The sequence below is a fragment of the Lonchura striata genome, chromosome 8 (genome assembly GCF_046129695.1).
Source record: "Lonchura striata isolate bLonStr1 chromosome 8, bLonStr1.mat, whole genome shotgun sequence".
Lineage (NCBI taxonomy): Eukaryota > Metazoa > Chordata > Aves > Passeriformes > Estrildidae > Lonchura > Lonchura striata.
Genome location: NC_134610.1, coordinates 19339027 through 19364645, shown reverse-complemented (window position 1 = coordinate 19364645; position 25619 = coordinate 19339027). Strand labels below are relative to the sequence as shown.

At 38.8% G+C, this 25619-nt stretch overlaps 1 protein-coding gene across 1 annotated transcript in view; it reads right to left on the bottom strand.

Moving 5' to 3' along the window:
* CERS6 (ceramide synthase 6) overlaps positions 1-25619 on the bottom strand; it is a 94139-nt gene that overhangs the window by 13630 nt on the left and 54890 nt on the right. The window contains exons 5-8 of the mRNA XM_021534753.2: positions 14554-14604; positions 13320-13412; positions 6956-7084; positions 3490-3596 (exon numbers count right to left, since the gene is read on the bottom strand). Of these exons, the coding sequence (XP_021390428.2) occupies positions 3490-3596; positions 6956-7084; positions 13320-13412; positions 14554-14604 (380 nt within the window). The remainder of the gene's footprint in view (positions 1-3489; positions 3597-6955; positions 7085-13319; positions 13413-14553; positions 14605-25619) is intronic.

Genomic DNA, 25619 nt, shown 5'->3' with positions numbered 1-25619 from the left:
TCTTGTAAATTACAGCCTTGCTTTTACATTACATGCACAATGATTTTATACCTCTCAGCCCTTATGCTAGAAAAATTTGCATATTTATGTAATATTAATCAGGCACCAAATTTTGCTATTTTGAATTTTCAGCAAAGGAGAGCAAAACTATACTTCCTGGCCTGCTGCCACTCCAGTGAGTCATCTTTGCTGACATGCAAACTAATAGAGCTGAAGATTTAGAATTGCTGTTTCATAGAGGAAAAGGATTTGGGAGACACAAGCTCATGTATGCCATGGCTCATCCCTGCTAACTCTGACTCCCACATACATTGCCTACAGCACAGCTGAGAACAATGAAACTGCCTCTGGCTTTATCTAAGGGTAGCCATTAGGAATAGATGCACAGAATATTCTTAGTTGGAAGGAACCCACAAGGATCATCGAGTCCAACTATTAAGTAAATGGCCCATACAGGGATTGACATACATCAAGGTTTTAGTCTGGAAATAAAAGGGTCTTAAAAAGAATCAAAATATCATCTATACCACACTAAATTATTTGCATATTGAAATAAATAAAAGTCTTTTTCATTGATTAAGGGATACACTGGTTTGAGCTTGCAAAGACTTAGTTTTCTTCGTGGTAGATAGTATAGGGCTATATTCTGGATTTGTGCTGGAAAGAGTGTTGGTAATTCCAGGATGTTTCTGTTATTGCTGAGCAGTGCTCATACAGAGTAAAAGCATTTTCTGCTCCTCACACAGCCCTCAGTGAGGAGAATGGAGATGGACAAGGAGTTAGAAGGGGACACAGCTGGGACAGCTGCCCCTAGGGATACTCCATACCATATGGTGTCATGCTCAGCATACAAACCTGGGGGAAGAAGGAGGAAGGGGATCATGTTTAGAATGTCAGCGTTTGCATTTCCCAGGTCACCATTACACATAGAGCCCTGCTGTCCAGGAGATGGCTGAACACCTGCCAGCCCACAGGAAGTGGTGGATGAGCACATTGTTTAGCTTTGCTTGTGTGCACAGCTCTTGCCTTAACCTATTGAACTGTTTTTATCTCAGCTCATAAGTTCTCTCACTTCTACTCTCCTGATTCTCTCCCCCATCTCACTGGTGGGCAGTGAGAGAGCAGCTTCGTGGGGCTTTGTTGGCAGCTGGGGTTAAACCATGACAAGGCAGAGGGATCACCAGGGTAACCACTCTGGTTGTGACAGGGAGTGCACAGCACACTGTCAGCTGCTGCATTCCTGTTGATGGAATCCCTGGCTCAGTCTTCTGTACACTCTCCCTTCATGTATATCTACATTGCCAATACCCATTTTGAGCTTTCTCTTTTATATGCTAAACCATCCTGCCTGTCCCAGCCTTTCCTCATGTGAGAGGTGCTCCAGTCCCATAATCAATCTCAGTGACTGCTTGCTGGACTGTCTCCAGTAGCTTTGTGCCTCTCTGATACTGGGGAGGCCAGAACTGGACAGAGTGCTCCACATGTGGCCTCAGCAGGGCTGGTAGAAAGGAAGGGTCACCTGTCTCAGCCACAGCCCTCCTAAGGCAGCCCTGAGTTCCACCAGCCTTCGTTACCACAGGGGCACAGAGCTGGCTCATGTTCACCCCAGTGTCCACTGGAACCCCCAGTTCCTCTGGTACAAGGCTGCTTTCCTGGTGGTCAGCCCCCAGAAAATACTGGTCCAGGGCCCTGCACTGCTTTTGCTGAACTTCTGAGTCTCCTGTTTGCTGTATCTCCAGCCTGTTGAGGTTCCTTCCCTTTGGATGGCAGCACAGCCCTGTGGTGTATCAGCCATTCCTCACAGGTGGGAACATGAGCAAACTTGCTGAGGGTGCATTCTGCCCAATAATCCAGTAATTATGTAATTACAAGCCAGTAATTTCATCATAGAGGGTTATCAGGTTGGCCAAGTATGATTTCCCCTTTGCAAACCCATCCAGTCCTCATCTGACTGAGCCTTCCCTTAAGCACAGTTATATACTGCAGTCTCCAGGGGCAGAAATGCACTGCTGAAATTGGGTCCTCCCTCCATTTCTCAATATAAAACAGAAAGCAAGGGTCAGGTGAAATCCTATGAGCAGGAATGCCACCATGTTTCCTATCTGAGATCATGGAAGTAGAAAAACCAACTTATTTCATTTTCAGAAATTCAGTGAATGGACCAGTAGGCTTCAAGGAAGGACTGAGCAAGGGAAGCAAAACTATTTAAGAAAGAAAAAAAATAAGTTTTTCTAAACATGCAGGTAGTGTGTCTAGCCATTTCCATGTTTTGTCATGTTTGTTCACCAACTCACAACACATAGGGACCAGGCATTATGACAATATCTTTAGTCATCAAATGCTAAATGAGACTTCTACCCTGTAGGGTTAAGCAGAGCTGATGACACAGTTCCCTAAGGGCATCTTGGTCTTACCCTGTTTGCATTAACAAAACCTCAAAGAGATGTCATTAGTGAGGTTTGGAAAGGAAACTGTAGCAGGGAGGTTGACATTGGCATCAGTAAATCCTCTGCATGTCTGAATAAGGAGCTCAGTGGTAATCTAAATAAACTTTACAAAGGGTATAATTTCTGTCATTCTTGTTGCTTCCCAAAAACAAAACTGTCATTGTTATCTTCTGGTGCAATGAAAGACCTCCCTTACTTTCCTATAAATACAGATATCTGTGCTAGTTCTGTTTATAAGAAAGAGAAGCTTGAGAATAGTAAAGAGCCAAGGCCAACACTTTCTCTCAGTCCTCCTCATATATAGTGCACAGATTGCAGAAAGACTTCAATGCATTTTTACAATGAAGTACATCCATGTGTTTCCTAATGAGCCCCCTGGATGCAGAAGATCCTAGCTAAAGAACCAAACATTTATGCTAAGTCTGTGTGCTTACAAGAGTGCAAGCACATGCAAGCAGCTGACTGTCTGGGAAGATGCGAAATTAAACTAAAAACTGTGAAACTACCTTCTAGACGTAAGTGTTACACAGCTGCCCCAGGAGCCCCAATTCAAAGGAGAGGTGGAAAAGGAGCAGCCTGCAGTATTGCAATCTGCATGGCAATAACATCCTTATGGCAGGTTAGACTACTTATTCCACTGTGTTTTTCTTTAAGCTCAAAGTGTTCATGAAGAATGCACTGAAAGCTATTGAGAATATTCTAGCTTCAAGCTTAGCTGCTGATTAATTTTTTTGGTGACTAATATTTTCATTTTCCTCTCCTTTCCTGCCAATACAGCCAGCCACCTGCTAGACTTAAGCTATGTTGCCTACAACCCACTTCTAGCTTAAAACCAGCAGAAGACCCAGATGTTTCTCATCTAGCACACATAAACACAATGGCACTCTAGCAAATAGGCTATTTCAGCACCTGGTTATGTCTGAAACTGTCCCTGGTGCTTTGGGAAACAGAGTAACAGCAAAGAATGGTGTTCAATTATAACACAGTTATTTCCAAGCTTGTTTGGTGCCTAGAGCTTGAGGAAAACAATGTCCTTACTCACCATAAGGGATATATGCCAAGCCTACTGACAATGAAGACAACAGCAAATGTAAGGAACAGAAGGTCACTCAGTTTTTGACACTTGCAATAGTTTGCCATTTTGGCAGCCTGCAAAAGAAAAAGATGTCTTTTTACTTCCATGAGGACAACTGAATTCTCTTGTACAGAGTATAAGCTGTAAGAAAAAGAAGAAATAAAATTTTTATGAAATTGCTAACATTTTCACTGGGCCACCTCTTAGTGATCTTGGAACTCCTCTCCACCAAGCAGCTGGAAAATATTTTCTTTGGAAAAAAAAAACCAAACCACATTACATAAAACTATTCTAAATGTTTAATTTCTTTATTTCCCTCTCAATTTCATTTTTGAGATTCTACAACTTCAGATCTGTAAAACTCTTCTAAGCCTTTTATGAGGGTTATTGGGAACCCCAGTATGCTTATGGTGTCTTTGTCCCTACCATCTTTACCAACTTATCTCTCACCTTTCCAGTATGCTCCACTGTCATTTTCAGAATCCATCTTCCATGTGCCCCATGCTCTCTGACCTTCTAGTAACTACTATATATAAATTTTGTCTCAATTCCTCTAGTGCACCACATATACTACATTTTTCCTGAAGCATCTTCTTCTTTGTTTTCTGCCTATACAGAGTAGTTTCCACCTCAAAGACTATACACCTCCCCTTCAAGTATTTTTCCAAGTCTTTCTTTTCAGCCTCTGCTTTCTAACTTGTTGCCTTATGCTTATATTTACATGCTTTTCTCACTTGTCTTCATGCAATCTTCTGACTCCTTCCCAGTGAAGGACTCGCTAATTCATTACCCTTCTCTGAAACTGCTCAGTAAAACACTGATCTTCCCAGAAGTTTCTTTACCTTTTTCTCCCTGAAGAAAATGGTATATAGGGAAGGAAGTTTGTTTTAAGATGTCTGTACTGCTCCCACAGTGTTAAAGTGTGCAAGCAGTTAATTATTTTAAAATAATATCTGCTTTGAGATAGGGGCAGTCTTTCTTCATGTTTTCTGTCAAATGTATCCAGAGAGTCCACTTAAGCCACTGGGAACCCTTTCAAAGCTCCTTTCTGAGGGACCTGCATCCAGCTCCCAGGATTCCAGAAGATACTTGTGCAGGCATTCCAGAGTATGAAGAGGGAGCAAAATTACTACAACTATGCTTATAGAATACAATTCTGAACCACAGAATTCAAACTAGAGAAGTAGATAATCTGGATGCCAAAACCAAACCTGCACTTTTGGTTGTTACCCAATTTCTGCAACATTCCCACTAAAAACCTGGACATGAAGATTATTTCTCACTAAATAAACCAAGTTAGGAAGCTCCCAGAACATTAGGAAAGCTACCACTGCTGTGAAGAAAACATAACCTTTCTGAATCAGCCCTATTTTCTAGAGGACACACACAAATTTCCTAGCAGTTCATACTCCCAGCCTAGTTTTAAGGAAAAGAGAACACTTTGGTGCCAACATACAAAGCAGAAGCATTACTAGCTTCCTTGCTTTTCAGATGATGGAAAATTCAGTACAGGAATTCTGGATGTATTTCCATGGTGGCATTGTTAAAAATTGGTTTCATAGTGCATGAGGCTGATATTACTATAGCAACTTGTAGTAGTAGCATGCCATTTCTCAAAAACAGTACAGCTATTGGAACATTGGTTCTCAAATAACAAATTACAATAACTCTACAAATTATAGTGATAAAGACTACAAAGGGAATTAATATGTTGTTATAGGATGGAATCTGGCCACCTAAGACAATAGAATACAATTTCCTGAGTTTAAAAACCATGACTACAACTGAGGAACACAAAATTACAATTTCTTGAAAATCCTACTATGGTTCTTCCATACTTCCAGATACCTTAAGACCTGTAGAAAAAATGTCACCTCCAGTATTCCCACCAGTGCAGTTTTTGCAATGAGAATAACAAAAAATTATGCTTTCCAGCTTTCCAGTGGATGTGTTTCATTGTGAAATGGTAGATGGAAAGAGTCTAGTGGCCACCAGAAATAGCTTTTCATTTTTACAAATATCTACTAGGTAACACAGGTCAGGTGCACAACTGACCCATCATGGCAAGATATTTAACCAACTTTTTTTGCAGTTTGATAGGTTTTTCCTCTGCATTGACCTTCCCCTCAGTAATGTCAGCAGTATGCAAGAGTCCATCTCCTCTCATATGGCACCTATGTTGTGACACACTGCCCTAGCAGAATTTCCAATCAAACTGGTCTGAAAGAACTGACTAGAAAGACCACTTAAGTATGTGCTCATGAGGAAGCACATCTGATCGATGTTTGCAACTACACTGAGAATACCAGTAATTCCTCTTTGTCTTAGTGAATGAACAGAGAGTAAAGTTTTAGTTAGCCTAGTACAGCTGCTCTCTAGTGTTTTTATAGTTCCACAGACACTGGTCTGATCTAGAATAAACATCTTTAAGTACTTCTTTCTGGTGATGAGAAAAGAGGAATGAAGAAAGTTTAGGTGAAGTCACAGCTAGCTATATACATTGCTAAAATAGAAAAATAAACTTGCAAAGACGTGATTATTTTTATCACAAAAAATCCACATTCTCTTTTGCTTTCTATCTCAGGCAGTTATGTGCCTTCTAAAACAAAAAAGATTAAAATATAAAAACATATTTACAGCACTACTGAATCAGAATGGCAGGATTTTGATTTTGCAATAGATGACTCACACAGTAAGCCTATATTCTTGCATAACAGGAATCTTTGTGGGTACATGAATAAAAATTAATTTCAGACGAAACAGTTATTAAGTTTGGAGGAGAGTTCAGAGACAGCCAAATTCCAGCATGACCCAGAGCTGTCTAGTAACTGATACAGATAAAGGATGACAACATCTCTAAGCCATCACTATGGAAGTTACAGACCCTCTTGACTTAAAAGAATTTCAATCATCCCTTCTTCTCTAAATACAACTGTTGGTACTGGGATCCAGAGGCATGGGAACCTGAAAAGTCAGAGGTCAACTCACTGGCCATGCCCAAATAAGCCATTAAATTGTCCAACACCCTCTGCCCAGCAAAGCAGAGCAGTAACACCTGTGACACCTTCATTCTTTCAGAGACAGAGTCATTTCTCCACATACCATGTCACAGGGGTTAAGAACTAGCTGACCCACTTTCCCCACTTTCCAGATTTTCCAGCTTTAGCTTTTGATTTTCCCATGCTGTATTTAGAATCTGCATGTAACCCTCCCTGGCATGCAATGCATTACCTGTCTCTGCTCTGTACAAGCAACATATCAAAGGATAAACCAGTCTGAAATCAGAAATATGTGCTGCTACATGTGCAAGATATTTAAGCAAGGAATACACCATATTAACCACCATTACCATCTTAAACTGGCTTAGGAACCACTTGTTCTGCATAACAAAAAGATTCTACCTACTGACAGGATGACACACAAATGATCTCACCTCTAGGACAATATCAGCCGCATCGTGGAGACATAAGATCAAGGTTCCCACTCGTGTCAAATTGGTTACATATGAGAAGGTAATCAGGGTGACTGTTACAATGTGATGTGTAAACATGATTCCAAAGTCCTAGAGAAGCAGAAGCAAGGAAAAGACACAAAAACCAAAAATCCAATGAAGCAAACACTGATATTCTGTACTCACATACAAAAATGGATGGTTGTTACTTAAATCTAGCATTATATTTAAGTTATAAAAAGATCTACTGTATAAGTGTATTATACACCCTGTGCTATATTTCATTTAGACTGAATAAAATAATCATTGTATGTTAACCAAATGCAAAAACATTACTGAAAGCTAGGCAATGACCACACTTCTCAGTTCATAGTAATTCAACCTAATAAAGTAAACATTTGCAGTTGAAGTTACTTTGAAAAGGCATAGGTACATGCAAATCAAATGCCACTGTACTTTTTATGCACCAAGTAACATATGATTATAACACTATGCATAACCAAGTTCCAAATAATGCACCATTCAGAAGACAGAAAACAGCTACAAAGGAGGGCACTCACTAATGCATTAGGACAGCAGGCACCTGCCAAGAACAACTGGGAGAATCCCAGATCCAGGCTTTTATTTGTTTGCTTTTAATCAAGGTTCTTTGTCTTCACACTGTAACAGGGTTAGGAAAGTTATCAAATGAGCTGGAGCACCTCCTCCTAATTGGTTCTAATCCATTGCCTCCCAAATGATGCAGGCTAGCCGGTCTCCACGCCAGTAACTAACTCGCAGTTGTTTGCCCATAAAGGAACTGTTACTATTGAAAAATCTGGGAGTGGAGGTGCTCCCAGAAGTAGCATCACATTCCAGATACTTGCCACGGGGCAGATAAAGCAGAGGGAACAACCTGCCTGCCTGGACTAGGCTCCCAGACTGATTTATGAGAGAAGAGGACCTGCAGAAATGAGACTCTTCTCAGCAGGGTACCGAGTCAGTCAAAAATAAGTCTTGTTGGCATTTTGCCGAACTACCTGCACAGCTTTGAGAAAGGATATTAAAACCCTTAAGAAAAGATCACTGGCAACATTTAACTGGGAAGTTTCTCTATGCACCAGATGTAAAACCTGTAGCACAGCTCCCAGCAGATCTCATGCAGAGATCTCTCGGAGTGGCTCTCATGCAGAGCTGACAGAAAGGAGAGAGATCCAGGCAGACAAAAGGAGCAGTTCCTTCAGGCAGCCTGCTCACCGAGTGTATTGGGAGGTGGAACCTGGCTTTCTGACAGCTTTTGTGGGCCAGTCCTGCTGAGCTGTGGTAGTCTTCAGCTAAGTGGCCCACAACAGAGAAAACCAAAACTGTGCCTTTAGAGAGGCAGCACCTGGTTTGCAAAGGAACTGAAGGTACCTGTGAGGGCCCTATGGGAAGTGCCATGAGCTGCAGTTAACACAGGGGCAGCTCTGGAAAAGCAGCAGCTGCAGCCCTGGACTGCACTGTCTCTTCAGTACTGAGAAGCACACCTGCAGTGTTGCCAGCTCTCCTTGGGAATGCAGCAGGCACCACTGGCTTTAAGGACGTGCAGCGCCACTGCCCCTCAGTACCAGCACGTGCCTTCCCTGCCAGTCCATGGAAAAACCTGCAGCTTGAGCAGCCTCACTAACTGAAGAGGGACAGGACCTGCTCCCAGCCTATCACTCATGTTTAAGGCTACCAGGTGCTACAGATCCTATTTCCTACTCCTCAGTAGGCATTGCCAGTACCTCCAACACAAAACTGAGTAAGGGTAGGAGGGCAGGGAAGGGGAGAAAAGATAGAAAGACTAAAAACAGAGACTCATATGTCAGCTTAGTATATACCAAACAATTCTCAAGCCAGGTTATCTGACCCCCAGAATAATGGAACACAATAAGATACATTCAGCAATCATATTAAGCTGTTGCTTTAAATCCATTTTCTTCAAGCAGACAGAAGAAAAAGACAATTAAAGGCTGTTTCTTTTTCTGAGTGTCATAACAGAGAACAAGGGTATGGCATCTCAGTCATTTCAGGAACTACAAACACACATATGAAGACCATTTCACCACTTCACAATAATAAAACCAGCAAAGCACCTACCTTAATCCGTGGGATTAGAAGTAAACTACTGTTATTGCCCTATGGCCATACTGCAGCCTAGCTCTTTACCTCCTTCACCTGCAGGTACTATGGCACTGTTCTTAACTTTCCTTCCAAATGCAATTATGTTAGCACATGGGCAGTCCTAATGGGGCAAAAAGTCAAGCAGAAGATCTCATCTATTTTCACAGCTGACTCATTCATCTTCTACAAATACTAGATTTCTAGTCCCTCTTGGATATTCTTGAAGGCATTCCTGACAATATGGATTATTTGTAAGAAATTCTAATGTTCTTGGGCAGCAGTCTTCTACATTTTTTGCATGAGTCTTCTTAAAGAAATGCTGTCTGGGGAACTCCTTCTGTAATAATGTTTCTTAAAAAAGACAGTCACTTGACTCTGTCATCTCTGAAACAGAAGTGCTGGACTGACCTATGGAAAACTGTGGGGAAAAAAGTAGCAATGATATAAATAAGACTGCTTTGTTATTGGGATTGTTTCCTCTTTGTGACATTTTTTTAAGCCATTGATTAATGCTATGCTCTGAAGAAGCTACCTATTAGATTTTAGTTATACACAAGGGTATTGAACATATAGATACCAAGTGGTACCTGTGTTACCAGCTTACTCCAGCACTTTCACCCATATACAGTGGAAAAGCAGCTGTACAGGAATGGGCTTCTTAATTTTTGGGTTTTTTTTAGTTAATGTATTTCAAATCATATATAGGTTTGCGAAAGATATTTTTATTTACAGAAGATTCATAGCCACCAGTTGTAACTGCTGGAAGATGTCATGTGCCTATGTTAAGAAAATCTGTGGCTAAGAATAGGAGAAAGAACCTATTCTAAACACCATCAGTGGGAAGAACACAGGGCAGACAGCAGAGAAACCCCATGGGTCTCAACTTGTAGACAAGTCCTCTGGAATTAAGGCTTCTGCCACCCACATTTGTTTAACATGTCACAGTCATTGACTGAACTGCCAAGTGGCCATGGAGCATTAGTGCCACTGAAGGGCAAAATATCATCTTTATGGCTTATATTACAGATCAACAAGGAAATGGAAAGGCCTGCAAAACATATGCAGCCTAAACTGCTTCCACTGAAATATAAGACATAAATTCTGTGCATCTTTCTTTATCAAGAAAAGTCTCTTTGAAGAAAGAAATCTAGTATCCAAATTTGGCAAAATATAATGTAAATTTTCTAGAATCAAAATTCAGTATTCAAGAAAATTAGCAGCTACAGATCACTTTATTCTTGCAATGACTGAACTGTCATTTAAAAAAAAAGTAAAACACAGAAGCTCTAGGAATTGCCAAACGCTTGGAAATAAAAGTTGTAAATACACAGAAAGGTCTCCTAAACCTTCTACAAACATGTTAAAACTCTGAGCAGAAATTTTATACATTTCTTTAAATGTATCTGTCAAATATTTTTTCATTAACCAATACATCAGGTATCCAGAAAGCTTGTAAATAAGCCTCACTGCTTTTAAGGGTCATCAGGTGCTTTTGAAACTAACAAACTTCCATAATTTTTTTTTTTTTTTTGCAGTGTTTTACAAAACAGAAGGATGGGAAGCTAGGAAAAGATGATAAAACACCAATTCATACTTAGTTTCAGTCTTTGAAAATTAACACCCTTAAGGGAGAATATCATAACAGCAACACAGTAGATATTTATCAAGCTAAAAGCATGCCATTATAAAACTGTAGAAGTTGATACACACAGTTCACTGACTTAATGCCAATAGTAGGTTTGTGCAACAGCCTGGTTTACACCTCCAGTCAGGTAAAGACAATCTGGTGGAATTTGTAACACCTAAATAAAGATAAACAAGTATTTGAAAGTTAAATTAAAAAAAAAAAAAACAACAAAAACCTTGAAGCAAATTTTGAAGTCATCTGTTTGCTATCAGAGAAGAATAAAATGGAGATGGAGTAAGTCCATTTCTCTTGATTTACATTAAATAAAATACCAGTTCTGGAATTAGGCCAGTGCTGAGAGCTGCTGCTTCCAGCAAGGACATACTGCACCTCTCCTTCAGACAAACCCAACTACATGAAAAAAAGCACTTGGCTGAATTCCTGCAGTGCACAAGACTGCCTGGGCACTTCTGACCATCCCAGAATATAACACAGCCACTGCTGCTGAATTTAAAGTATCTAAAATGATAACCAGGATTTAGATAAAAATATTCCTTTACCTGTAACATGAAAAGATCAACAGCTTACTCAGGTTGAGAACTGTTAATGTGCTCTATACATGCCAATTGTGAAATATTACAATAGCATCCAATATTAGCTGGCAAATTTCCTGCTTCCTGTTTAACAGATCTCTGTTTCATATGGCCACCATTCCACACATTGCATATGGGGTGCATTACAAGGCTTCCACATTTTTTAAACTAAGCCTTTTTTTAAAAGAGAATTACTATGATGCAAGAACTGGTGTCTCTGTGAAGCTTGTACTCCTTTTTGCCAACTATTGTAAGTCTTTAGTACTAACATTTTTCAGCTCAGTGGGCTTCCTTGGCAGCTTGCACTCCAAACACTTTTACTGTGTGACACCAGGGCACAGCTGCATTTCTCCAGTCTGATCTTCCTCATTATCAATTTTGCTTACACTACACAAAGAGCTGTCTCCACAGTCCAAACCGGTGAGTGATTTAATAGGTCATTTATAAATATGGCATCTCCACTGCTCCCTGCTGGGGGCTGATAATGAAAGGCTTTTGACTTGCTATCATTGCACTGCAGATGTTGTGCTCCTGCTCTCTGCTGGACACTGCACATTCTCAGACACAGCAAGTGCTTTGGACACTACTTGGATCTGGTGCTCTGGGTTCAAGAGCTGTGGCTAGGGTGTCAAATAGGCTGTTAGCAATTCTCTTCCTCCCCTTCATGTCTCATCCCATTTCCACAGCACGTTGCCCTAAGGTTTTTCTAATAACAAGTAATTTATATATAACTAAGAAACAGACTTGGCCCCTGCAGCGTAATGTATTAGTCAATATTACTCTTGATTTAAATTCATCACCACTATCATACAGCTCCATTAAGCATTGTTTCTCTCTATGTCAGTTTGTGAAACAGGGAAGTTATACTCATTTCAAGCTCATGATTAACAGAATGTTTAGCATCTACAGACAATGCAAGGAAGGGTTTATATGTATTATTCACAAATTGGTTGTTTTCTTTTTAATTTATACTCCAATACGGCTTAAAATTTTTGTGAATGCTTTCTTGAGATTTCTACTTCTAGAATAATCTAGAAATCCAGAGAAATGTGTTTCTATATAGGCAGCTCTGGCATAGGAATCCCAGGAATACACTGTAGTTCTAAATGACAGTAAATTTATTCAGGTCATAATGCATCCTTCATTTACTCTTTTCAGAGTTATGCTCCTGCTAAAATTCTAATAAACAGGAATTTTTCCATTAGCATAGCCTACAATTATTGATTTACATGACAGCAGAAGGCAGCACATAAAGATATTATAAAATCCTTTCAAAAGCTGAACATAATTAATTTTGAAACATTAAAGCCCCTTCAAGAATACCTCAATGGACTGTGATTACAGAGTAACTGTTGTGCTCCTTGTTCTGCTATGGACTAGGATTCTCGTAGGAGGAGAGAACTTGGCATATGGAACGGATTGCAACTAGTTCTGGAAAAAATATTTCCATTTGGACAGTCTTGTTTTTTTTCATTAACAATTCTCTAACAGCAATGTTCAGGCCCAAGACTAGAAGGATAAAAATTAAATATAACAACACTTTTTAATATTAAATGTTTTTGGTGTTCTTTTGCAGAAAAATCTGAAAGCACTCATAGATCTTATCTCATTAAGTGACACTGTGAATTTAGGAGGCAGTCTTGACCTTCTCTTGGTATTTTATTGTTTAACTCTTAGAAGAAACAGTACATCTATCAGATACTACCTGTCCAATTCCATTCAAGTCCATGCATGAAAGCAGGAGGTTCTTTTGGCTTCTGCTATTTGCCCTTCAATGTTTTCTCCAGGCTCTTCTTTCCATGTGCAGCAAAAACCTCATATTATAGCAACAATGAACAGACTAAGACAATCACAGTTTCTCAGTGAAGAATATCTGCAGGAGTTGAACACTATAAAGAACTGTATTTCCAGTTCATTGCACATGTAATACAGCTATTCCTCAAGTAAAAAATGATATGTTAAAGCATAAAGCTTTCAGTGTTTTTAGTCTCATTGTTCTTACCTTTCTTTTGACATCGATGAATTGAGAAAACATTAAGGACCAGTAGAATGACAATTCAACTATGTAGTAGTAATGAAGGTCGGGCATCAGGGGCTGAAAGAGATGAGAAAAGGTTAATAGAGTCTAACTGACAGTACAGGCAGCTGTGGTCCATAGGAGGCATGTTTAATCCTTAGGGATTATTGAATTATACATATGCATCCTATGTGAAAAAAATGATGATAACTGCCTCTTTCAAACTCTGATGGCTCTGGAAAAATAAAGCTCCCCAACATACTGTCTTCTAATATTTTAGCCCTGACAATACTGTAATACAAAAAATTATTATGCTGTCCATTTGGAACCCAGAGCAAACTAAATTCTAAGTATTCCTTAGTTTCTTTTGAAAGTTTACTTGAAACATCTTGCTGTATATCAGTAATGAGGGTTTAAAACATAGCAAAAAAACAATGCAAGAGTAAACTAGAAAAAAAGTAATGCTAGTATATAAGCTCATCTGCTCATGATGAAAATGTGGGCTTTGAGCAGGTCTCTTTATAATAGAAAAGCCTACTTTTTGAAGAATTTAACTATTTTCTGGGGACTTATTAACACTTGGAAAGAAGAAAATAAAATAAATTTATCCAAGTATCTTGTCTGACATACAACATGGTTACAGAGTTGTTTCAAAGCGAAAGAAATAAAAAAAAATCCACAACCAAAACCAACCTGGAGTAACTTCAAAGAAGGTAACTGATGGCACACATAAACACTCTGACCCTCAGCCTAAGAGAGCCAATCCTCTTATTCACACTTTCCAGTCAGGCAATTGCTTTTTTCCCCCCCTTTCCTGCTCTTAGGGAAGAAAAAAAAAATATATATATATACCCTAGACATATAGGGTATAGATATAGATATGTATGCATATATATACATATATATCTAATCTATCTATATGTGTATATATATATACATATATATACACACATATATATATATATATATCCACCCTAGGTTAGGTTAAATTCCTTCAACTGCAAACTCTTCTCTGGAGCTTCTGGAATTTAATGTGTGGAGTTCAGGTGTGACAGCTATGTTCATCTTTCCCATCTTGAACTCAATCAAGATGGGAAGAATGTTCTGAAATGCTGAGTAGCCCATTCACAGAAACATACTGGCACAAAGCTCCACCATAACAAAAACAGAGCTCTGCAAAAGCGTCATGATTGTTTTTAGACAGCACTGTAACTTTTACCTGATATGGATACCCGCTCCAGCACTGCCTGGTATTCCAGAGCCAGGGTGTCTGAAAGAAAGAAAAAGCAAACCAAAGGTCACTACAGACCACTTTGTGCTATGTTAAGTGTATGTATTTAATACTAGCAAAGGACTAAAACTATAAGAACAGCTTAGAATTTGCATTTTTTGATAGCAGCTATGAAAACCAAATAGAACAATGAGAGTTCTCAGAGTTTCACAGCATGAATTACAGCAACTTTCCTGTTTTTGTTGGTACCAAATGACCTCACTTTTGCAAGACTGTAGACTGAAAGTAAGCAGGTCGTGCTTGGATGGTCAGATCTCACACTATATTCTCAACAGGAAATTTTGACTTCAGCCAGATTAAATATTTCAAAGAAGATTCCTTGCACATGTCATTATATATAGGCATTCCTCCATATAGGATCCATCCTTCAACTTTACATAGCCTTATCTACTCTACATTTGAGTATAAAGGGGACAGAACAACATCAGTCAGTCTCCTGGATTAAGGCAGCGCACAGCACACACAGCATTAAATGCTTTCCCTAGACCACAGTTTTTCAAATAAATCCTCAGTGCCTGAGAGTAGGCATGTTCCTTGTTTTCACCATCAGGTGGAGTAGCTCAGGCAAACCATAATGTCAAACTCATCTAAAATACAATGGGTGAGCATCAAAGCAACAAAACGGATACTAAGCAGAATGTTAAAGCCCCAGGCTGAGAATCAGGCTAGGTAGGAAGGATTTTTTAATATGTCCTTTAATTAAAAAGAAGATAAAATAACATTTTCACACCAATACCCCCAATGACAAAGAATAGTTCTTTCAGTAGCCTGGAAAGTATATCAACATTTGAAGTAACACACCTCATAGAGTTTCTGATTTGCCTCTCTCAAGGATGCTGTAAGAATGCTTAAGTCCATCCAAACTTACCCTTCCCTCAATTAGAAATAACTTATTCATGGAACCAATTAATTGGTTTGAATGTCTCCACAGTATTTACTATGCTATACAAATTCCCCTCATTTCATGCAAGAAAAAAAAAATCTTTGGAAACAGCCACAGCATCCCTGCAAGACAATATAAAGAATATAGCATATTTCTGTCTGACAGTTGCCTGAATTAGATCCACACAAATATTCTAGGATAATTCATACTTTAAGCCAGGTTTGAAAAGCTGTAACTGTCTTTCATATCATATTCAACAAAAGATATGAGATGCTTCCTACCCAATTATTTTGCTGCCTAAATTACAGGTCCTAGCAAAAAAAAGCATATTTTTATCTTTCAAATATTATGACATCTTAAGGCTTCTTCATAGAGATGCTTGCTGCAGGAGCTACGGATACAGAGGTTTATGAGCAATTAAAATGCCAATTGCTAAATAAAATAGGCCTTTCTTGATGAACCTATAACCACAAAGCCCTACAGGGTATCACAACTGACAAATAATGTAATGTATGCATTAAGCCTCGAAGACCAATACAGCAGAATATATGCCCCTTCTGGGCCACATAAGATTCAGAAAGCCATGCTGCTATCTCAGACAAAATGCTCCTGAGTAGCTGTTTCAAAACCTAATGGATCCTTTGTGGGCAAGAGCATTTAAAATAGCAGGGCTCCTGCAGCACCTTCTTACCTCCCCAGTCTCCCTTCCCCTTGACTTGCCTTGGCATCTCTGAGTTGCTCTTAACAGCTTTAGCAGCAGGGCACTTTGGTTATGCTTGTCCTGGAGGGTTTTAGGGAAGAAGGAGAGGAAGAGCTTGGTTTAAGTACAGGCTTCCTCTCTGACCTCCACAATGAGCACAGCCCTAGACTGTACTCAACATCTAAATGTAAACCATGGTTAGAGTTGGACCAAGAAGCGTCTTATTTAGTCCTCTGTGAACCTCACAACTGTGGAATACTTTGTAGAGGCTTCAGCAGGAAGCATCAATCTACAAAAAGCTCACACAGTCTGCAGTGAGACCAAGACCCATTAGTGAAAGGTAGATTAATCGTAAAGGACCTAAGACCAACATTCCAGGGCTCAAGTGAGTCCTGTGTGTGCTCACAGATAACATGTCTGCAAACTTCCTCATAACAGGTAAGTTCACTATGAAGCAGATCACAGCTCTGCCTGAAAGTCCCATGTTTGCTGAGAAGAAAAGGTCAATGACTTGGCTCCACAACTGATCCTTTTTTGATGAACATAAAAGCATGCTTCTGTTTTTGCTGCTTGCTGAATACCCAATTCTCATTTTACTTCATATTTTTGGTATGTAATGTCTGAGGAAGGGAGGGACACAAGGGGATTGGAGAAGAGATGAAATGCAAAGATCCTGATAACAAAAAGGTCCCCCCCGCCCTTAAGCTGGAAACAAAATACCAAAAACTTCAATACCAATTATGCTAGGCACAGAGCACCAGCCCTACAATGCTGACACCCTGCCTTCCAGAACATACAGGAGTTCAGATGAAAACTGAAGTTTTACCACACTTAGGTGCAGTGCCAAATGAATGCAATAACAGAGGCTGCAAACAGCTGGTCTGTTGAGACTAACAGTATTAAGGAACAAATCACCATAATTCCATTACAGAAATATCTGTTAAAAACTCCATCAAATCTCTCTCCAGCACTGTGATTAAAGAGAGTAATTTTAAAGAATTCTTTCAGAAACAAAACTTTTATTGAGATAAGGGAATGACTCAAGATTTGGGGGGTAAAAAAAAACCGAACAAAAAACCCTTCCAAAATTATCTTGTATGTTCGCATGCATGGCCAGAAGACTTGGGTTGTTTTGTATCCATTACCTCATTCACTTATCGCTACAGAAAGCATCTAATTGGCCCCCAGCTTTCAGAAAGCCCTAAGAAGTGAAAATCTCCAGGTCTTGCTCAAAATGCTGCTAGTATCTAGTATGTGAAAGGTCAGTTTTGACAGTAAATGGAGGGAGGAGAAAAAAGCAGTACAATAAAAAACTTCCCATTTATGAGTATCATCAAGAGCTGTTATGCACCTGATTTAGTCATGACCATGAGGGCACAGCATAGCTCCCAAAGAGGGTCTTCCAAAATTCTAAGGTACATTAAGAAAAATCTTCTGACTTTTCCATCAAACAAAAAAATCTGGCTGCTGTTTTTACCAGAATCCAGCATGTAAAAAATCCAGCAACATCATGACAGAATACACACATTTCACTAGAGCAAATTTATGTTCAAAGCAAATTTCAAATCAAAAGAAGACATCCTTAGTCCAAAAATAAAAGCTTTGAAATTGCTTTTGAAATTAGAGAGCATTTGAACCCACAGAACAAAACCAGCAAAATACAGAGCATTCACTTTGTACATGTTGACTACTCTGCTAAGATTTTTACCTGGCTTGGTTAATGCATTTGAATACAATTTTGTATCATTTGTTACAAGCAATATTAAGTAGAATGGAAATCAATTACTATTAAGTGGAATGAAAATTAACGAAACTATTAATTACAGTCAAGATAATATGTACTTTCAGCAAAGATCTACTGATCTCATTTTTTGGGGGCTGATACAGGTGAAGATGTCAAAGATGTCTCACAGCATTCGTGCCTACATTCATCAAGTTACAGCAGGTTCTTGCTTTGCTCTTCACAGAAACAAGTGGTACAAAGTAAGGCCAGAAGACTTATTCTTCATCAGTGCTCACAAAAATGCTGTGTGCAATTTCCTCTTACCCCAGGAGCAAACCTGCACTGTCTGATACCCATGTACAGTGCAAGACACAGCCAAACTCTTTTCCTCAGCAGCAGCTGCCTTGTCCCAGCACAGGCAGAACAGCAGCTCCTGCTCCCATGGGCAGACCTCGGTGTATCCCCAGCTTCACACCTCATCTACCCAAGAGTGCAATTGCTACAGCAGAGGAGGAGACTACCAGCTTCCTGTTCACTGCAAAATGCAGTAACATTTAATGCTTTTCACACATTTTTTATTATCCAGGAACTGAAACTGGCAGTCTTTTAGTCAACAGCATCTTTCATAACATTAGCAGAAGGACAATTATTCATGATTAACAGGCTTTTTGAGGTGCTGGGTTGTAGTTTTTATGTTTAGGTTTTGTTTCATTGGTTGGTTTTGTTTCTGTGCATTTCTACTTGCTTAAATTAAATAGTATGTCAACAGTCATTTCCCCCCAATTATGGCTAGGAATTATAGCAATTTTTTTTCTTTTTCAATGTATCAATAATCATTCCTTTTGGACATCACTTGGTTGAATAAGCACTTGCTTAGAGGTAAATTGAATTGCTTGATTTCGTTTTTTTCTTCTGCAACCCTGCATCCTCTTGTAATGGTATGCTAGATGGCTACTGACACTAGAAGGAAAGTTAGATTACCAGGCAACACAAAAAGAATCCTTCCTTACTTTCCTCTGCCAGCAGCCCTATGTTCCACTATTAAAATTACTCTATCCATGTATGGTAAACCCAAGAGATTTTTTTAATAAGTTAGTCTCTTAGATACAAATTCCAAAATGATCCTGGGTTTCCTTCCCCATCTTCCTGGCTCAATGAAGATCAGCATAACTGTAGACTACTGCAGCCTTTCACTCTTAAGGAACACATATACCCATGAAAATATTTGCTTCTGCATGTAATGTACAAATATATACATTCTTATTCCTCTTAACTGCAGACAAACTCCTTGGTAGTAATTGTTGTAAAACAAGCCACCATTTTACAAGTTATAAAAAGTATCTTGTTACTTTTTTTTCCCACAAGTATAAATATTTTTCAGCTTCTTTCTCTCCAGCAAGAAAGAAAGTGAAACTTTTCCTCACTGTTCTTGATTTTCAGAAAATTCATAAAGCAACAACCAGAACTTTTTTTGTCAGCTTTTCAAAGTTTCTAGTTTCTATCATCTTCCACTAAGTCTGCCTTGCGATGTCTTGGAAACTCTCTGATTTCCTAAAGATGTGTGCTTTTTCCTACTATCCTCTGAAAAACTGCCATGAATATAGCAACATCCTTTGCTACTGTTGTATTTGTTTTGCTACTACATAAGAATTTCTCAAACTAAAGTTTCACTGATTTAAAACACACATCAGTTTCCAATCTCTACTGGCCATGAACAACAGGCTCTGAGGGCACCACCTTATCAGCCAACAACGCCAAGAGCACAGGCTGAACTGTGCAATAAACTGACACCCTGCAAGCACCACTGCAAGCCACCTACACAGCAAAATTAGGTATGCTTCCCTCTATCCACAAAATCACCGACTTCTGACAAAACACCATGCTGGGAACAAAGAGAACTCAGCAAAACAACAAAACCCATGGCTGTTACTTTGCATCAATTTGTGCAAGTTCTTCCTTCCAGTGACTGTTAATTTGGTTTAGGATGCAGTTGCTTCTCACACCAGGAACAGAATTTTCATAAATCCTTCACAGATCCAAGCAGTTGTTGGTATTTCTTGGCGTAGCTAACTACAGGAGTGAAGACAATATGATACATTGTCAATGAACCTCCTGAGGGTTTTTTTTTCATATACTGTGACTAAGCAAGCTGTTCGGTTTCTGCAGAACAGGGTTTTTTTTCCCCTCTAGAGTTTAGTGCTTTGTGTCTGTAGAAAAAAAGGTTTTAGGGGAAAAAAAGCTTCTGCAATGAAGAGTGTTCAGTGTTTTCTTTCAGCAATCTGCACTGTTGACTTCCAAACATAATTAAAAATTATACTTCTGCTAGTGGGAAACCGTAAAATATGGAAGAACTTATAAAGGCCAAGATTAATAACAATCACTGGAAATGCACTTGACATTCAAATGCAAATATATGTGTGTTCAAAAAAAGGTTTTTAAAAAAAATATGAATTCAAGTTTTGATGTATTATATAAAATTATATTTGGAAAGGCAGAGTAAGCTCCACACACACATCTACTTTTCTCTTTAAAAATATTATGTACAGAGATCTGGAGCTTATGTCTTTTGTTGATAAAAGTTTACTTTCAGCTTACAGCTTATGAGGAAATGAAGCTGGCAAAAGGAATTGATAATTAGAATCTGAAAGGGTCCTAATATTAAAGTAACGTGCTGAACAGAATTGAAGAACATCCCAGACAGAGAAATTGGTGACTGTAGCATCTCCTCCCCCTTCTCTCCCAGACAGCCATCAGTCCCCTTACCAAGCCCAGCCATGAACATATTTGCTCTCTTTTGTGTACCTTCTTCTTCTGATGCTTGCTCTGTTGGTTGCTTTGTAGTAAACGAAACTTCTAATAACTTTTGCCTTCATGTGCAATAGCAACATTTTCAAGGACTGTTTGATCATGAGCAAGCTGTGTGGCCAATGGTGCTATGATGATTTAGAGCAGCTGGATGTCTACATAAATATTCCAGGAGCTAAGCTAAAGTTTCCAGAAACACTATTGAATGTATTTGGTAGTTCCTCAATCTACATTGTAAGAACTGTGCATAGAAAATAGCAGACACAGTCACCCGAGCGTTCCAGATGCCTTATAACCCTTGGATGAAGCAAAGCAGCTGTATATTAGATTTACAGCTGCCTTCTATTTTTGATCACAATGCCAGACCATATCAATTAGCCTAGCATTTGCATCTAAGAGGATATTTATGAATTTACTTTATTTAAAAAGACAACACATAACTGCACGCCTGCAATTAGTTTTTTTTTATGAGAGAGTACTGAAGTTTACACTTGGAAAACCTTACCTTGGTAGGAGGAAGACCTGCATAAAATTAAAACCTTTACGAGAACAGGAAAAATCCCAAGAGCAAATCATTAAAAAAATTAAATAGGGCACTTCAAACCTTATTGATCATTGCAGAGTAGCATGATTTCAGACTACTCCTAATTTTCCTACAGCATGCAGCTTCAACAAAGCTCCAGGGTTTCCAGTGCTCTGATACTATGGTTACTCAAAGGCATACAGGAAGGTGGTTAATAATTAAACTCATCATTACATATCTACTTCCTGTAATTATGTTCCTATTTGTGGCTGCTCTGCCAGAAGAGTGCATGCATCTGATTCTGCCAGCTACTGCCTTTCAATACCATGTGTTGATGGCAAGTGTTTACCAGATTCATTGTACTCCTGATGCTGAGTTTTGGAAATCCTCAGGCAGCTGCTTTCCTTTGCAAGATTCACCATGGCTTGCTTCACTGACATGTAATGTTCTACCACTGCATGCAATTCATGAAGGGAGACAGAGTCAAATTTTAATAAGAACTCCATACCAAGGTAAACATAAAATAAAATTTCATGCCTAAACCCAGATGTTTAATATTGTGGTATTTATGAACCTACACTTCTGACTGGAACAACACTGTATAGAGAAAAGCCAAACAAAAACTCTAACTGATGTGTTTTCCTGTACTTTCATACAGGCACATTGTAGCAAGGTCTCAGGATCATCCCTAACAGTGTGAAAGTTAGGAAGTTACTGCAACTGCAGAATTTTTAATAGGAAATACAGATTTTCTCTAGTTCACGGGGCCAATATTCTCTAGTTCACAGGACCTTGGAGAGGCAAGAATGTATTTGGCTCACATAGTGCCATTATGGGCAGGCAGTGAAGAAGACCTTTCATTAGTGAACTCCCCACTCTCAAGTACTGCCACTAAAGCCCTGGCAGAAGGAGCTGACTGTTTCTCAACACAGATACCAACAAGTCCCACCTGATGACTGCAAGAGCAGAACTCCTTCAGACAGGTTGCTGAAACAGGCAGGCCAAAAGCCACCCCAGTGTGTGATCACTAGACAGGAACCATCTCTAAGCACTTTGGTCACTGAGCACAGCTAAAACAAGGCATAACCCTAAGCAACAGTAAGTACAGACTGAAGTATCTTCTTCCCCTTCCACTTCTGCAACCCCTGCATTTTTTGAGATACAAATATACTGTATCAGGGCAATTCACCCCTGGGGCAGCAAGTGTCATTACAACTGAAATACTTAGAATCACAGAATATGCTGAGCTGGAAGGAACCCATCACAATCATCAAGTCCAACTTCTGTCCCTGCAGAGAACACCCCAAGAATCACATTTCTTGGGTGTATGTAATAATGGCACAAATACTAAGTACTATATGAAAAAATCCCACTGAGAGAATCTCTCTCATATTGTATTTTCCTCTAACAGAAAGACAGAAGGAGGGAATGTTAATTATTTTAAATATAAAAACACAGTTTGCAAGAAATTTTCCTGCTCAGTTTTGAGTCAGTGACCATAATAACATTTCCTTCTCTAAAGCAAATGAAGACAGCCGAAATAATTTCCCAAAATGTCTAAACTTACATAAAATGTTATATTCCTTTTCCCTCTGTTTTTCACCTTCTCCTGCTGAGGAAGTGCAAAGACACAAGTCTTCTAATGTTTCCATTTGTCATCTGCTGGTGGATCTATTCTGACATAACTTGCAGTTTTCTGCAACCAATCTATTAAAACAACTAACAATAAGACTGGCTGGTAGGGATGAGAATATGGGAACTATCATAAATTGCATATGATATCGTTTAATAAATTGCAAGTTTGTATTAATTTTTAGTATAAAACCATAAATAGTAAATTTGTGCCACAGCAAAAAAAAAAAAAAAAAAAAAACCAAAACTAACTGGGCAATAGGAACGAATTTTCTCTTCCTCATCTACTTGAGCTTACAATTCCTGGGGTCAGGGAAAAAATGCCTTTTGAAACTCCTTAAGATACCTTTGAGATAACTGCAGTTAAAAAATAGAAGCAAAACTCTGAATTAGCTTCAGATTTACAGCAGTACTTCCCTATGCTAACCTGGCACTGTTCAATATCCAGTAGCCAAGAGCATCAGTAGGCAGAAAAAATGGTAAAGCTCTGAGAGGGTGGACAGGTTAACATTGGAAGGGAATATAACAGGAAAAAACCCAAAAGATCATTGATGATGTATTTATTTATTGCCAAGATTTTTTCCTCTACTGCTGAAAGATAAAATGAAGCAGCGTAATGATTTGAAGCACTTATGGTATAAAAATAGATATTGTTTTACAGGTTTTACTAATTTAATTGAGAATACAGCTATCCTCCAAGTCATTCCCTCAGTAGTGAGTTCAAGTAAACAAGGGAAACGCAAAGCACCAGTTACATTAGTAATAACCTGTTCTTATATTCAAACATGCACTCTTGGCTCAGGTTTAATTAGCTGTGAAAAACAGAACTGCTTCATTAATATGAACAGAAAAACATGAAAAGCTCATGGCAATAGAGTGCTGAGCTAACACCTTGTTACAGGTATGAATGAACTACCTTAGTTTATTTCAGATCAATTAAAACTATTTTTATCATAAAATTGTCCAAATATAACACTTTGTAAAGTATTTCTTCTATATTTTTCTTCTATTTTTATGATATGACCCTGAAAAAATTTCAGTCTTTCAGAATGCTGGGCTGCCAAGAAAATGAATACTGTGCTGAAGGCAAAATTAGCAAGCAGTCCACAGGGGGATATGAGGCGTGGCGGCCCCTCCTTCACTGCCCCGAACAACAGCATAATGCACAAGCAGCAGAGATGCTGTATATGGCTCAGTACCAGCTTAACTTGCCAATTTCATGATTACATAGCATTTACTTACTACTCTGATGTTATTAAATACCCCCAGCTGGATTCAAAACAGATAAAATGAAATTCAATTCTAGATGCATTTTTTGAATTAGTGTGTTGCTTACCCTTCCCATGATTATGTAAAACTTGTCCCCATTGTATACATTTGAAAGTCCTGTTGCCATCCTATTACTGAATTAGAATACCATTGATATTCTCCTTTTGCTTTTCCTTTCAAAAACCTTCAGTTTCCTTTCAGCCACAAATAAATTCTGCCAGTTTGCTTAGCTTTGTCCTCTTTTGCCTGATCCAGTTATTATCTTAACTTCCAACAGCTTATGCAGTGAATGACTTCCTGGGCTGACTCCCCTTCTCTTACAAAGCCTCATTGTCCAAAATGCATTCATTCTCCTTGTTGATGTACACCGAGGTGGTGCAGTCATTTAAAACTGAGTTTCTCCAGTAGCTTTGATCTTTCTCACAGCATGGCTCATGATTTGTATCTCAAACATCCAAAACACTCTATTAATCTCTCCTAAATGCCCTCAACAATTTTTATGCCCTTTTGAAGATATATCTGAAACAAATTCCTTTTCCATAAGATGGCATCTAACTATGGTCTTCCTGGAAACCTTTGCTTATTTAAAAATGTAATATGGCATTTCCCCATTCTCACAATAACATTCTTCAAAAGACTCTAGAGCACGGGTATTCTTTATTGCTCACTCAGTGAATTAGAAATTGTTTTATTTATCACCTGATGTTCAGCCCTGCTTTCATGGAAAGGAAAAAGATTATAATTCGATTTTAACATCCAAAATTATTTTAGCTAAAATATTTTCATTACTTACAGAAACTGAGCAATTGGTTTTACAAGTAAAAAATAAAAAAGGTAATAAAATCCTCCAGAGAATCCAAATCAATTTTAAAGTGAGCAAAATCTGCCAAATGTGGGCTTCATTTCCTCCCTTAGTGGCCTATGTATCACATTATCCCTCTGCTAATAGCACAGCAAAATATCAAATATCAGCATTGTGTTAAAAGGGCTCCACAGTGGCCTCTGGCATTCTTCATTTAAATAAGAATATTTATCCAGCATTGGGCAAATAATCTCACTGGACAAAAGAAATGACAAGACTTCAGATAATATTACAACCTTTTGGGAAGAACGTGGGAAGGAAACATCACAACAGATGCAGACTAGAGCAGAAAAAGTGCCCAGCAGAATGCCTGCTTCAACTGATTCAAGAATGAAAGAGACACCAAGGGTTCTGGAGGTAAACCCCCTGTCTCCCAGCTTGTGCTACAGTGCTGTTTTCTAGAGTCAATTCTGATTTAAACCAAGGTGGTAGATATTTTCCAAGCTCATGCTTTGGTATCTCAGTGCTAAAACCAGAAAAAAAAAATCAGCCTGCTTTAAGGAATCTTATTCTATGAATCAGATTATCAGACATAATCCAAACAGAGGTATGAAGTCGTCCAAGCTGCTGCATTTATTTTATTGTTCTATTCCACAA